The 14,081-nt window shown below is 34.6% G+C and overlaps 1 protein-coding gene across 4 annotated transcripts in view; it reads right to left on the bottom strand.

The window, feature by feature from the left end:
• The window catches only part of EXOC2 (exocyst complex component 2), a 125,734-nt gene that overhangs the window by 65,914 nt on the left and 45,739 nt on the right, over positions 1–14,081 (bottom strand). For all 4 annotated transcript variants that reach the window (XM_027682698.1, XM_027682726.1, XM_027682707.1 and 1 more), the window contains 4 exons: positions 11,076–11,221; positions 10,897–10,978; positions 10,290–10,392; positions 7,154–7,272 (listed from right to left, as the gene is read on the bottom strand). In XM_027682698.1, coding sequence (XP_027538499.1) covers positions 7,154–7,272; positions 10,290–10,392; positions 10,897–10,978; positions 11,076–11,221 — 450 coding nt within the window. The remainder of the gene's footprint in view (positions 1–7,153; positions 7,273–10,289; positions 10,393–10,896; positions 10,979–11,075; positions 11,222–14,081) is intronic.

Here is a 14,081-nt window from a genome sequence, read left to right as displayed (position 1 = left end):
CTTACCAGCCTTAAACACCTTTGAACATTTTTTCCTGTGCACAGCGGGCCCTTGTCCTGTGCTACAGCCTGACCACCCACTGTTGCTTGCTGACCAAACACACAGTGCCTGGAGCCTGCACCGACACAACCAGGATAAGATTCCTTTCAAGGACACCGCATTGAGAATTTCAATTTGTCTAGGCAAGAAATTAGGCAAGCAGGAGAAATGACTGAAAAATTAACCTGCTCAACAGATGAATGACTGCATTTTATTCTTTTTCTTGAGTACTTTTTCTTTCTAACATTACATTTTATAGGGATTTGACACTTTTAAGAGATCAAAAAGAAAATGGGTTGTTTTTCCAAAAAAAAAAAGACATGAGTGCAGAAGATTAAAATTGATGCACACAAAATATGTTTTAGAATACACTTAAAAATTAATGCCTTTTTTAAATCTTAAGGCTAGTCTTCATTATAGAAAACATATTTACAATGAAACTGTTTTTCAGTTTACCACAAAAAGGATAATTGGGCATATCCATTCTAGTGGTGTTCTAAATATTTAACAGCCTAAGGATAAGTCTTATTGTCTGTCCTTCAGGTCAAAAAATACTGAAGCACACTTCAAGTTCAGCACATAAATAAAAATGATGTCATTTTACTAGCACTAGCTCCAGTGGACATTAAAATCATCAGCACCTTTGAAAACAACTCACTTCAACTTAATTGCCCAAATAAGGACTTAAAAGCCTAGAGTGGACATAAAAGTAAAATTCTGGCCACTGAAGAGCTTCACTTTACCTTCAGAAGATAAGAAGAGTTTCAGTTTATGTTCAGTAATACTAATCTTTTAAATTTTGATTGTAAGCTACCTGTGCTGCTTTTTAACCACAGTATTTACTGTCTCTATAATACTTTAGTATTATTTAAAATAATATATAAAACAAGAATGCGCCCTGCACTTCTGAACAAGCCAGATTCTACTAAAATTTCTAAATAGCACCAAAGTTACAAATATGGGTGGTAAAAAAGGAAAATGATTCCACTATCAATTTTTGCATTGATCAATTTTTATTCTCTCTCTTTTTTTTTTTTTAATTAATAACCCATTAAGGGTTTGCTTGACATCTGCTGTCAAAAGGGTATTTCTGCTATGGACAGGGGATGTGGTTTAGACATGAAATGGCTCCCAGCTGCAAGAATTCTTCTTCCAGATGTACAGTAAGCAAAGGCAATGGAAGAGAACCAGCTGCTAGGATAACAAATTGAAAAGGCCCTTTTGACACAAGCCTTGCTGGCCTGTCTGATCTAACAAAGATGGATCATTCATTGCAAGGTGAATAGAATCTCAGTGTGGTACAGAAGAAAGAGCAACATGGTTTAAGCATACATTTATCTCCCTCACACTACGTACAGCTGCTGCTACTCTGGCACAGAAAAACCCTGCATAGTTTTTTACAATATCTGGAGAGCTGTGCATCATACACAGCTCTGCAAAAATAATACTTTTTTCCAGCAATAAGAACTAAAAAGAAAATAAAAATCACAGTGACTGAACTAGCATACTCCTGTTTGGAAAGCTGGCTTCATGTTGGGAACTTTAATAGGTTGAATATTTTGCAACCCAAAAGGCAGCAGAAAGATCACACCACAACCATATCAGTCTTTTCATTTACAGTTTTAGTTTCTAACGGGTATTAACAAGTAGCTTATTTGCAATACCATTACATGGTACCTTAGAAAGACCTGTGTCACAGATGTAGGTCACTGAAAGAATTACCATCAAAGGTATTGGCAAAAGTCGTTTTAATATGAATTTGTAAAAGTGTGACCTAAAGTTTGCAACAACCTGTTCGGAAATGAAGGCTTTCTCAGCCAGTTTGATGAGAACTGGATGGGAGTCCTCAACCATTTTAGTTCAAAGGATCATGAAACCTACTAAGCCACTATTAAAGTCTAAGCAAACAACCACTGGCCACACAGAAAACAGGCTTAACTTCCATAGCTTGTATCCCTGATACTCACATTAAGAATTCCATTGCTTAACTCATTTTGGCTATCTGCCCAGTACCCCAGGCAAATTTTAAACTAAACCTCATTTATTTACATTTATTTTCATGTCATTTTACGTCATTATATTCTCCATGTTTCCTGCACTCAAACAAGTCAGTCTGGGAAGCATAAACCATAGTGAAAAACTACAATTATGCCCTAATGACAGAGGAATTGCAAAATAAGGTAAAAATTATGAATATGTAAAATCTTAATTGAAGGAAGCCATTTAGTATCCAGGTACCTGACTTTAAAGTCCCTAGACTCCCACAAATCATAAGTTTAAAGTTCAGAAGCAGCAATTCAGACTTTAGCCAATACAAGGCATAAAATACTAGCACAGAATTCAGTTTATAATTCAAATATCTCTTATTAGAGATTTAATAAGTACTGTTTTGAGTGAACATATGCTCTTCTCCGTTAACTTAATATTCATGGCCTGAAAAAATGCTCTTTTTTCCAGTCTATTCAGTCTCAAGCATCTCCTTCTCTCTAACATATCTACATACTAAGTAACTGCAGCAATCTCTATTTACCTACTTCAGGTCCTTCCAGGGGACAAAACCAGCAGGATGTGACTGGATTCATAAAAGGAATTCATCTATGCTTCAGGAAATAACTTCATAAAACACAATAAAAGAGCACAACTGCCTATTCAATGAGTAAGGCAGATTAACTTTTTAAGTTTTTTATTTAATGTAACAAACCTACATATTTACATCAGCAGACCTGGAGCTCCAGCTAGTTGCACATGGGTCCCATATCTACAGCTGCACCTTTAATGGAAGAATCTGACCACCAGAGAAGCAGGAGAGTGGCTTAATACAAGGAGAGGAGTACGGGAGCTTCATGATTTGGGTATACCTTGTACTGCCTCATGCTTTCACTGACTTTGACTATGCTATTTGGTCTCTTTGTCCTGGCTACTCACGCTTCAGAGCAGGAGAAATTTTGATCTGCTGTCATATCTGCATTTTCACTCACTCCTTAAAACCTGTGGGCTTGGATTCAAACAGTTTCACATAATATGAACATCATCTGCCTGTACTTTTTTACCTCATAAATGAGGAAGGTCTGCTTTGGCTACAGGGAGCAAGAAATAGGCTAAATGCAACAATGGGTGAGTAACAACAGCCACATCTTAGCACATAACAAAATGTTAACCTACATAATGCAAGACTAATCAGCAAACCAACAGGGTTGTTTAGACTGAGGGGAAACAGTATGTTCACATGCATACAGAGCTATTCCTCAAGAGAAATAAGAGACTCCAAAGCACTGCTGTAAAGTACATCACACACAGGACTTGAGAGAATTCCCCATCCTACTTGTAGCCACAGAAATAAATGCAGCCAATTAACTAATGATCAGGTTACTGCATCTATTATGATTAATAAATGTCTATTAAAATCAAAGGAAAGATCCAATTGAACAATTTGCTGTTGGTAGTTGTCAGCTTTTTAAGTCACACTGCCAAATTATTTGACAAAGCTTGGCACAGCTTGGTATACCCTTTCAGTTTTTGGAAATAGTATTAACACAAGTGGGATTAACTGAAAACAGACAGTACTTGAAACATGCAAGACTTCTGCTAATCCCTGAAAAAAATTTTGAATGAGAACTCCAGGATCATGACAGCTCTGTGAACTTGCCACAGTTTCTTCTTTCAGGTTCCATCAGAGATTGTACTATGTTATGGTACTATGAAACTTTGTACTTTGAGGACATCATTACAACTGCTGAGTATTTATACAAAATGGAATTAATCTCTAGTAATATTCAAGCACAGAGGTTTGTTTTTTTAAAAAACTTTTCATGTTATAGTACTACTGAGACCAAAGGATTCACACACTCAGATGAAAAATAGATATAAACCCAAACCAAACATTTATTTAAATACATCTCTAATACACAATTTTCTGATAGCTCCTTCCAACAGCATCTAAATTAGCTCACTCTTCTCCTTCAACTAGGACACCCTTGAAAGTGCAGCTATTAATAAGAGGACAATTATCAGATGAAGATCCCACAGAGGATATAGAAAACTAGATTTAATTCTTGTCACTATTGGGGATTTTTCCTGACTGCCATGACTATTGGCCTGGATGAGATGATATGTCACCAAATCTCTTACAGAAGATAGGAGAAGATGCTATTTCTATATAAGAAAATGAAATTATCTCAATTGTGATGACTAATGAATGAGTCAGCCTTCTAGTTATGCAGAGACAACTGGAACAATTTTGTCCCACAGAATACACTGTTGGCTTATCATGTTACTGACCAAATTTGGAGTACGTTCTCCTTAGAATTCACTTAGGATTGTTTTTTAGCTTGTTTAGCAAATAATCGCAAACTTAACCTCTCCTTCCTGAACACATCATGGTCAGCAAATAAATTCTTTAGAGAATATTTACTATTTGACAATCAGCTACAAAGATCCTGTCCAGAATGCCTAATGGTTTTCAAAAAATAAAAAAACCCAAACCCACAACTTATCAAGGTAAGAAAAAGCAAGAAACTCTTATCTAATTCCAAATGCACTTCAAGTAGTAAAATTCATGTGTAGTGACTCAAAGCACAGCTCTGTTTGAAACCTAATAAAATAGCAGCAAAATGCTTTGGCACAAGCTCAGTTGAAAGCTGAAAAATTGTGCACAAATGCAAAAAGGGATACAATCTGCTACTGAGGTTTAAGTTTACTACACTGAAAAGTTTTGATTTAGGAAATTTGAATGCACAGATTCAGTTGGCAGAAGAACTAAGGTAAGAATAGCCAGAAATAATTGGTATGCTCAAGGTGGAACTATAATCACTGCCTGCTTATTCCAGCATATGCAATATGAATATTGCTAGAAACCATTTCCATTACCCCTGTCGAAAAGGGAAACCTAGAAAAAAATTTAATGCTCTTCTAATTGGAAAATCAGCTTTATGACCCACCTCTTCCTCCAAATGCTTGATATACAAAAAAAACCAAACTTTTTAGGAAGTCTGTGTTAAGTGGAGGAATTAAATGTTTGAAAATTAATTAATATTTTCTCTTAAAAAGAGCCTATGAATTTATGAACATATAAATAACATTTGTGACTTGTTGAAATTGATTATATGCCCCAAAGTCTTGCATAACCAAATTGATATCCATGAATAAAACTCCACACTTTTCCTGTTTGAGAAGTATACATCTGTTAAAGTAGATTAAAATACATTCCATGTCTCTGATCACAATCAGCATTGTTCTACTTGGCAGTCAAAACCAATCTGAGTTTTCTTTTTTCCGTCTCCCATCTGGTCTATGCCAAAATTAAAGATCTATGGAAAGGAAAAATCAAGCTTAGCAACTTTCCTTTGTCCTACTAGATACTAAGTGAGAAGTTAAATCAACTAGGATTGATTCTTGAGAATTTTAAAATCTGTACAAAAACCTACAATCAATAAGGACCACATAGAAGGCTGGAAGAAAACTACTGAAAGTTGATGAACTTTTTAATAAAAGTGATATTAGCATTTCTTTCATACATGCATAAAATATTAACTATCGATACATGCATTCACTGGGCATTCAAGTTTTTTAAATTCCCTCTTTTGTGAGCCAAACAAAGCTGCTAACATAATAGCCCCTTTGAAAGTAAGGCTGAGGTAAGCAGATTTGTTGCAAGAAAAATACCAAAAAGGCTGAGATTTTTCAAGATAAATCTAGGAATTTACACATGTTTTCCATTCATTCACTGGAGCCTGCATATCAAAATTATATAGACTACTAAAACAAAAGTCTCGAGCACTAAGTATCTTCATGTCCCTACTTTTCTAGCTAAGAAGCTGAGAGATGCCTATACAATAATTTCCAAGCAAGAGGAGAAAACTTAGAATTATTAAACATGGCTGTTTTTTTTGCTCCTGATAACTGTATCCTGTGAGGCTGGTGGTGGTGTCTCAGCGTTTTGACGAGAAGAGAAGATAGGGAGGTTCTGCAAATGTTCTGAATTTTGACTGAGAGGCCAGGAAAACAATTTGGTATTCCAGCTGGTTCCACTGCACTTCACACCATGTAATGGAACAAAGATGGCCTGTGCACACTTTTAACCTAAAACTTACTGACGTTGCTGTCATATGCGATGCACCCTGTGAACTCTATACCTAATGTCACAACCTCTTTGACAGAGTTCAAGCCTCCTGCAGCAATTTTACAGCACATTTCTGCAGCAGCTCCAAATCAGTAAAATTTTTGTGGTTTCTGAGAATAACACACCTTATTTGGTTTGGGATATGCATGCACTAACACTATATGTGGGAGTTACCTATAAGCCAAGGGATGCCAGATTCCAATATGCGTATTCATTTCAGAACTAGCAGCAAACTCTGTAAGACTTCTTGAGAAACAAGGCACTGTTTCTAATTTTCTAACTTGAAAATCCAGTTTTCAGATTTTACTACAGAAATGTCAGGCCAACAGCCTTACACCTATTCTCTTTTGTATATATGCTAATGTTAACTTGTAGCTAAGTTGCTGCCATACCTGAAAGCAATACCTACTTTGAGGAGCAACGTTGGCAAAGACATGACAATGTACTCATATGGTCTTAACATAACATTGTCTAAATATCCCATTTGTCCCGCTCACAGATCTGTGCCTGAACACTGTAACCTGAATTTTGAAACTGCACACAAAGAACAAGAGAACAGCTTATTATCATTCCCAGCATATCAAGAAATGACACATTATTCCACTGTGCCCCAGTTTCCTGTGTATCTATTTACTAACAGCATGTCTTGTGACAAAGAAATCTAACTGGCAGATTCAGAGAACAATCCAAACTTCATGTGACCTCAAAGAAATATTTCAAGAGAACAGTAAACTACAGATAAATGATTGAAATTTAATGTTTTTCCCATGTAAAAAGCTTAGAAGTTATAAGGCAAACAAAAAGAAAACTCCAACTGCTGTTTTGTTTTTATAATAGAATAAAGAAAAAATACAAGTCAGCATTCAACTTTGTAGAAAGCTATCAAAATTGATGGGAAAAAACCCAAATATCATCTGTACATGTCAAATAAAAGGCAATGCCAAAGTCCTAAATGTCAAATAGATATATATTTTTAAAATAAAAATGTGTCCTTGCCTTTTTGTTCTTTAACATAGCTCTCCTTACAGTTGTGCATGAGCTGCAGAATCCACTGATGTTGAGCACCAATGCACTGCCAAGCCGGGTCCCCAGGCGCATGAAGATCAGAAAGATATCTGTAAAACCCAGTCCAAAAATCACAGCTCTGACTTAACACACTGAAGGCCTCATTAAAATAGACCTAAGACGTACTAAGAAACATTTTTTTTCTACATAATTTTAAAAATTCAAGAACAGGTGTTAAGATGTGCTCATACCCACTGCATTCTCCCTTCCTCATTTAGTGAGGCAAAATTCCACCAAAAAACCCTTAAAGAAATAAACAAACCCATATATTGTTAATATCATATTAATATGCATTTTCAATTGTGACTCTAGTAAAGTATGTGGGAAACCAAACTATTTATCTGCAAGGTTGCAGTTTAGTGTTTCATATTTCACTTGGAACCAGTGATGACATCTCAAGCACATAAAATATGGTATTTTTCTTCCTACTGTATATGTTCTGATTGTATCATCATGCAATCTTAACAAGTAATTACAGAAAGAATTAATTTCTGGCAGGTCATTAATTTTAGCACATGCATGCAACAAACAAATGTAAACCAAGCTCCTGGGTTGGTTTTTTTTGTTTGTTTTGGTCTGGTGTTTTTATGTATGCACATGGTCTGAAAAAAAGAGGAGGGGGCAGAGATAACAAAAAGGATTGGAGCTTCTAATTTGCAGAAGCAAAACACCATCTGTCTTTAGGGAGAGAGGAGTATTGGAAGCCAGCTGCAGTAATTTCGAAGAGAACACCGAAGGAATATACTCTAATGTATAGCATTCAAGACTATCTAACAACAGTACTTTCAAAAGAATACTTTCAAAAACAGAGGTAGCTGCTCTACTATCTAAGGCATTCCATTATATTCTGCATTAATGAGATGCAGGACAGATTAAAAAAATTCAAGAACGCTTAAGGTGAGGTATACTGATTTATTACCTCAAGCAGTGCCAGGAATGTTTTACTCCCTCACAAAAGCTGTATTACTACAATAATACCTAATGTTAATTATGACTGTGTTGCAAAATTCTGTCTTTGACAACTGTCTGCAGTGCTTGAACAAAAAATAAACTGTCAAAGTAGGATTGGTTGGATGGATGAGAAAATTACACAACTAAGCATTCTGACAGGGTGACATACATCGATTATGAGCTCAAGTCCTTCGTCAATGTTAAGAGGGACTTCGGTCTTCTCTTAGGCATCAAATAAAATAAAAAAATTATCACTGGTCTTGAAAGAAATATACCTACTTGGCTGTAAGTGCTATGGTAAACTATTCCTGGACCATATAAAGTAATTAACAATGTAAATACCATAAGACAATGAGAGGAAAACATGAACTGAAGCTTAATTATAAACATTGAATATCTGAGGGAGAAAAATCACAGTATTTCAGGTCTTGCTCAGCCTTAGACTTCAGAGACATACAAAACAAATGTATCAAGGAAGAAAAAACATCATAAAAATAGCAGGGTTTATCCAAACAATTTTAAAATTAGGATTTTGTTAATTTCCTTTTAGCTGAAGTGCTCTCAAGAGAACTTATTTCACACCCTGTCTCCAGAAAATTTACACTAGTATAGCCACCTTAGCATATCTAGAGTAGTGAAACTAATTTAATCATTTTGTAGGCTGGGATTCTGTCAATTTATTAGAACTAAATTATTCCACATTAGTTCACTCTCTGCTCTCCCTCATTATATTGTTCTACATGGGGAATACATTTCGTAGTTACATTAACACAGTCTATTTTAATGTAGACTGGGATGCTTTTAAAGATTCAATACTTCAAGGTAAGGGGCTAGCAAAAAACTAAAAAGCAACTAACCCAAAAACTAAATGCACCACAAACCCAATCAAGAAACAAAAAAACCTCCAACCAACCAAAAAAAACCAACAAACCCAAAAATCCAACTAGAATCAGCCACATGTACAACTACGATTCTTTCAAAGAATCCTTAGAAAAGGTAAAAATGGCTTAGATAAAGCAGTTGCTCTTTATAGTTTTCAAGACTGACAGAGAAAGGAAATAGCAGTGACTTCTTCACAGACAGAAAATGCTTAACTATTCATCTCAAAACACAATTCCAATAAATAGGCATTATTTATAAAGTATGCAAAAGCATGAGAAGATGAGAAGCACTCTACATAAATGCACACAGGTCATTGTACTCAAACTCACACAACATAAAGGGACCTAAGATACCAACACCGCACTTGGTCCTATGTGACTGGGACTGGTGTGCACACAAAACATTGAAGACCTCATGCAAGTGTCAGAATTTTACAAATCCTTCCCACAAAGCACATTTAGTCCACATCTTTTAAGGTAACTGAAAAAAGCAGTGAAGTTGTCAAGACACACTAGGAGCCCTAGTAGCATCCATGCCTCAAAAGCTTTCTAAATAAAGCCATCAGATGTTCCAGAGCACTCTAAAGTTTGGCACCAAGCACCATAAGATTCACGTCTACCAGCAGAAGGTCCGTCCAACTTGTCTCAGTATCCCTACAAGACACTTTGATATTAGCTTTGTGAAAAACAGAAAATCTAGAAATGTTAATGAAAACTGGGGAACCAGTTTATGTTCATGAAATATTAAGTAACTTCATTATTTAGCCTGAGCAGTAAAAGAGCCAAATTCGAATGACAGTCTGGATTAAAATCTCCCTGTTATCTGACTCAGGATGATTCCACTTCAACACCAGCCAAGCTGAAGTGTAAGAAAAATAAATAAGGAATCTATTTTGAGGCATGCAAACTGCAAGTAATCATTTCAAACATAGCTTGCAATATGACGCTTTAGAGAAAGCAACAGAATCTAAACATGCCTTCAAGATTTAAAAAAAATTAAATTCAAAACTCAATTATGCTTCATTATTCTCATTCAAGAACTGTTTTTCAGTCATTCAATAAAAAAGTAACATTCCATTGCCATTATTTATATAATCATAAAATCTCAAAATACTCTACTTACAGCTTTAAAATCAGTATTTAAACCACAGTAAAACTACTCACTAACATATTTAGGAAACATTTAAATACACATCTAACACCATGTCTCATGAAGGCACCAGTCAAATGATTACCTTATATAGCGTTTCTGATCATGCAATGTTGATGGAGTTTCAAGCAGCTTATCCAACAAAAGTTCTCGTAAAGCTTCAATTCTGGTTTCAACTTCTGCATAATCTAGGAGTGGGGAGCGGAAACAAAACCAATGTGCCCTTCAGCAGGGCTATGAACTGAAAATTACATATTTTCCTAGGATATCAGACACTTCTGGAGTTAATGTGGAAATCAATATAACACATTTTATAATAACAAGCCACATCTGAAAATTTTGTACATGACAGTCCTACAAAACCCAGAAAATTAGACTTCCAAGTCTTTCAACAATATGCCAGTGAGAGATACCCAAAGTCACATTTTAATTACTGTAACATTTTTTATGTCCAGTAATATCAAGCCTGAATAAATAAATTAAATTGGCTGTGATTTCATGTTGTGGGGTATACAACTCACTCAGAATACTTGCCAGAAATACTGCATAAATGGTTCCTATAAATCCATAATTTGTATGGATAGAAATCCATATCAAATCCACATAAAGCTCTTTAGTCTACTATGTGCTTTTTAGCCTATAAGTTAAAAAAAACCCACCAAACCCATTAAGTAACAGAGCACATATCTTACATTTTTTGAATACTTGAACCTCTGTCTTTCCAAAGAGGGACTTGGCTTTTTCATAGTCATTAATAACCACATCATAATCGCCCTTAAAAACAAAACCAAGAATTTATATTTGTCAAGAAAAAGACTAAATTCAACAGACTCCTTTCAGCAAATAGAAAATTATTTTTAAAGGATTATACCTTCTGGATATTTCTTTCAATATTTAAGGGAAGATTGAAAAGAAATTTAAAACGTTGAAGAACATTAAGTGCGTTTCTCGTTGAATCAGCTTTGTCCTTGCGACCCAGGACTTCTTGAAACAAGGTATCTGCTGTGTTACTGGCTCCTATTTCAAAAAGGATGACAATAAGAGAAAGTAGAGTAAGTAATCAGTCGAAATCATGAACAGATTTTCTTCATTTTAATGAGTTATTCAAGTTTTTTTAGAGCAAATGAGTAATTAATGCTGATTTTCATACTTTTTTGTTTAACTGTGTTAACATTTCACAACTGCTGAAATACTATTTCAAAGGGAACCACTTAGCATTTTAATGTGGTAAGACCCCTGTGCAATTAAAAACAATCACTCTTTCCTATTGCAAATGCTTCGCTTTTGCTGCAGATATTTTATAGTTTGCTTTGGCTCCAGATGTACATTTTACAACCAAATTATGAATCTCAGGATATGGAAAAAGCATTAGAAAGTTTTATTTTTTTAAAAAATATAATTCAATTATGATATTAACTATCATAGCTTTAAAAGCTATGACCAGGTTTTGCAAATAATTTTTCTGTGTTTTCAAATCAAGTCTTAAAAAATATTAGCAATATTTGATATTTAAGTGAGTCACTAAAAAGTACCAATGATTAAGATAAGCACAGTGTCACGGCTGAAAAAAGTCTAAGTAGTTGGTCACTGTAAGAGAATTGCCTTCACATCGCATTAAAAGTCTTACTGGCTTCATTACACACAGGATCAAGCCTTGCTCAACAATTTCATGCATTTAAGTCTCTATACTATCTGCAAATACTCTTCAATAAATACATTAAATATAGCCCTAAAACCTTTTCTATCCAAACTAAAAAGCATTCTATTTTCTAATGGAGATTATTTTCTAACACAGAATAACAAAATTACATTTATGGTAGAGAAGATTTTCATCGCATGTGAATATTTGCGTTTTTCAACTTGTGACTTACTTTTAATTAACCAAAAAAACCCAAAAAACAAAAGTGGAACTGTTTTAGCCTTTTTGATCGTTGCATGTAGAAGTTTCTACATTATCTGGTCTAGTGACTATACTTTAAGCAAAGATGAAAAAAATTACATCAGTCTCACTGGGTGGCTTGCATGCCATTTTCTCTAGTCAACACTGTGGGTGGCCCGCTCATGTTAAAAGTAGTCTTTGTAAAATAATTGTTATATCTAAATAATGTTTAAACTTTGTTGAAATTTTGAAGCCTTGATGTAAAAAAAGATTTGTCAGGACAGCTATTTCTACTGCATACTATTCAGCATAGAATACTTTAATCCATTAAGGAGAAATGCACAATGAAAACAGCTAGCTGGACATTTAAATACAGACCACTGGTAAAGTATGATTTTTCCCAAGGTTATAAAAAATGCTTGTTTTGTAAATCCTTCCAGTAAGTTAACATTTGCTTTGTCTGAATTCATATGTTTCTTGTGCTTTCTTTTAACAACCCAGAAGCAATGTACTGTATCTGAGAAATGAAGTTATATTCAAAAAGTTGTTGGTTTGATTTTTTTCTAAAAATTCAATGCAAACCTTTTTAAAAGGTAATTGACAACTGCAGGAAAAGCACAGTGATTTCTATCTTCATCTCTTTATGAATTACTTTGCTGTATAAATCCTTAATTCAGGTAAATGATTTTACTTTTTTTTTTCCTAATGGTACTTTTTCTGTTTTACAAAGAAATCGAAATATATCAAATTACCTACTAATGTCTTAATGAAATTCAATACTTCATGCAAGTCTATCTTTTTAGAATTAAAATATTGTAAAATTTCTTCCCTCCCCATCCCTCCAAATCCTTTCAACATTAACAATCTTTATCTCTTGATTACTGATGAAAAATCTAAACCTAAACAACCCATGGACAAAGTTCCAGGTCTTATATTGACTAACTATGTTTTCAAAACAAATGATTCATCTACAGTGCATGAATTTTTTACTTCAAAATAAATCTCCAGTTATCCAACAGTGTCTGTCACAGAGCCTGACAAAAACATCACATAATGAAATTTGATTGACCTCCTTTAATGTGCAATTCTTCATTAAATTCATTAAAGGACACCATATGTTTTAAATAACATGTATTTAACAGCTTGTTTAGCAATTAAATTTTGCAAAAACTCCAAACATTTATAATTCCACCTATAACACCAAACTGTGCTTCTACTACTCCATGCCATTTCAGTTCAATAATTTGGCACCCTCTTAACATACATTCAGATGCTGTGGAAAACATACTTATTTTTAGGAGTTTGTAACCAAGCTCACACAACACCAAGTGTCTCCCCAAACATGTACCTATAGTCCATAAAATGTAAAATTTGACTAAAGAATTGAAGTCATGTTTGAAAGCAGGCCCTGTTACTCATGGATTATGGAAGCTTTTCAATGGTCAGACAAGAAACAAAGCTTTGATCCCAAACTACTTTGCATAATGTTATTTACTCTTTTTAAATCCTTGTATTCCTACTTCCCTGCCTCCCACCCATCATGACTTGCAAAGTATCATGAGGAAAAGCAGCCAATTCTTTTCATAGTAGAGCCAAACTTAAAAACACTCTGAAGTGTCTGGCACAAGTTCCTCTACAGATCCAGTTTGAAAAAGACAGTCTGCATTGTCTACATACAGAGTTCAGCCACCATTTATCAAATGAAACAGTAATTATACATTATAGGTAAATTTATATTAGTGTATACAGGAAAAGATCACAAACCAACATTTTTGCTTTTTTATTTAAAATCTTTCACACAATTTTGTACGAGGGAAAGTGCTCTCCAAGGAATCTGTGCTTGGTGCATGACATGGCATAAATACAGAGCACTGAGAATTGCACTGGCAAATTTCAGCACATGCTTCTTACTTCTACCGTAGATGTACCAAATATCTTGCACACACACAGACACACGCTACAGTCTTTATATAGTGGTGTGACATTTTCTTGTGATTT

This window comes from Neopelma chrysocephalum, unplaced genomic scaffold (assembly GCF_003984885.1).
Source record: "Neopelma chrysocephalum unplaced genomic scaffold, ASM398488v2 Primary Assembly neopelma1_22b, whole genome shotgun sequence".
Classification (NCBI taxonomy): Eukaryota; Metazoa; Chordata; class Aves; order Passeriformes; family Pipridae; genus Neopelma; species Neopelma chrysocephalum.
Note: the sequence above shows the minus strand (reverse complement) of the source record. Positions and strands in the feature narration are given on the sequence as shown.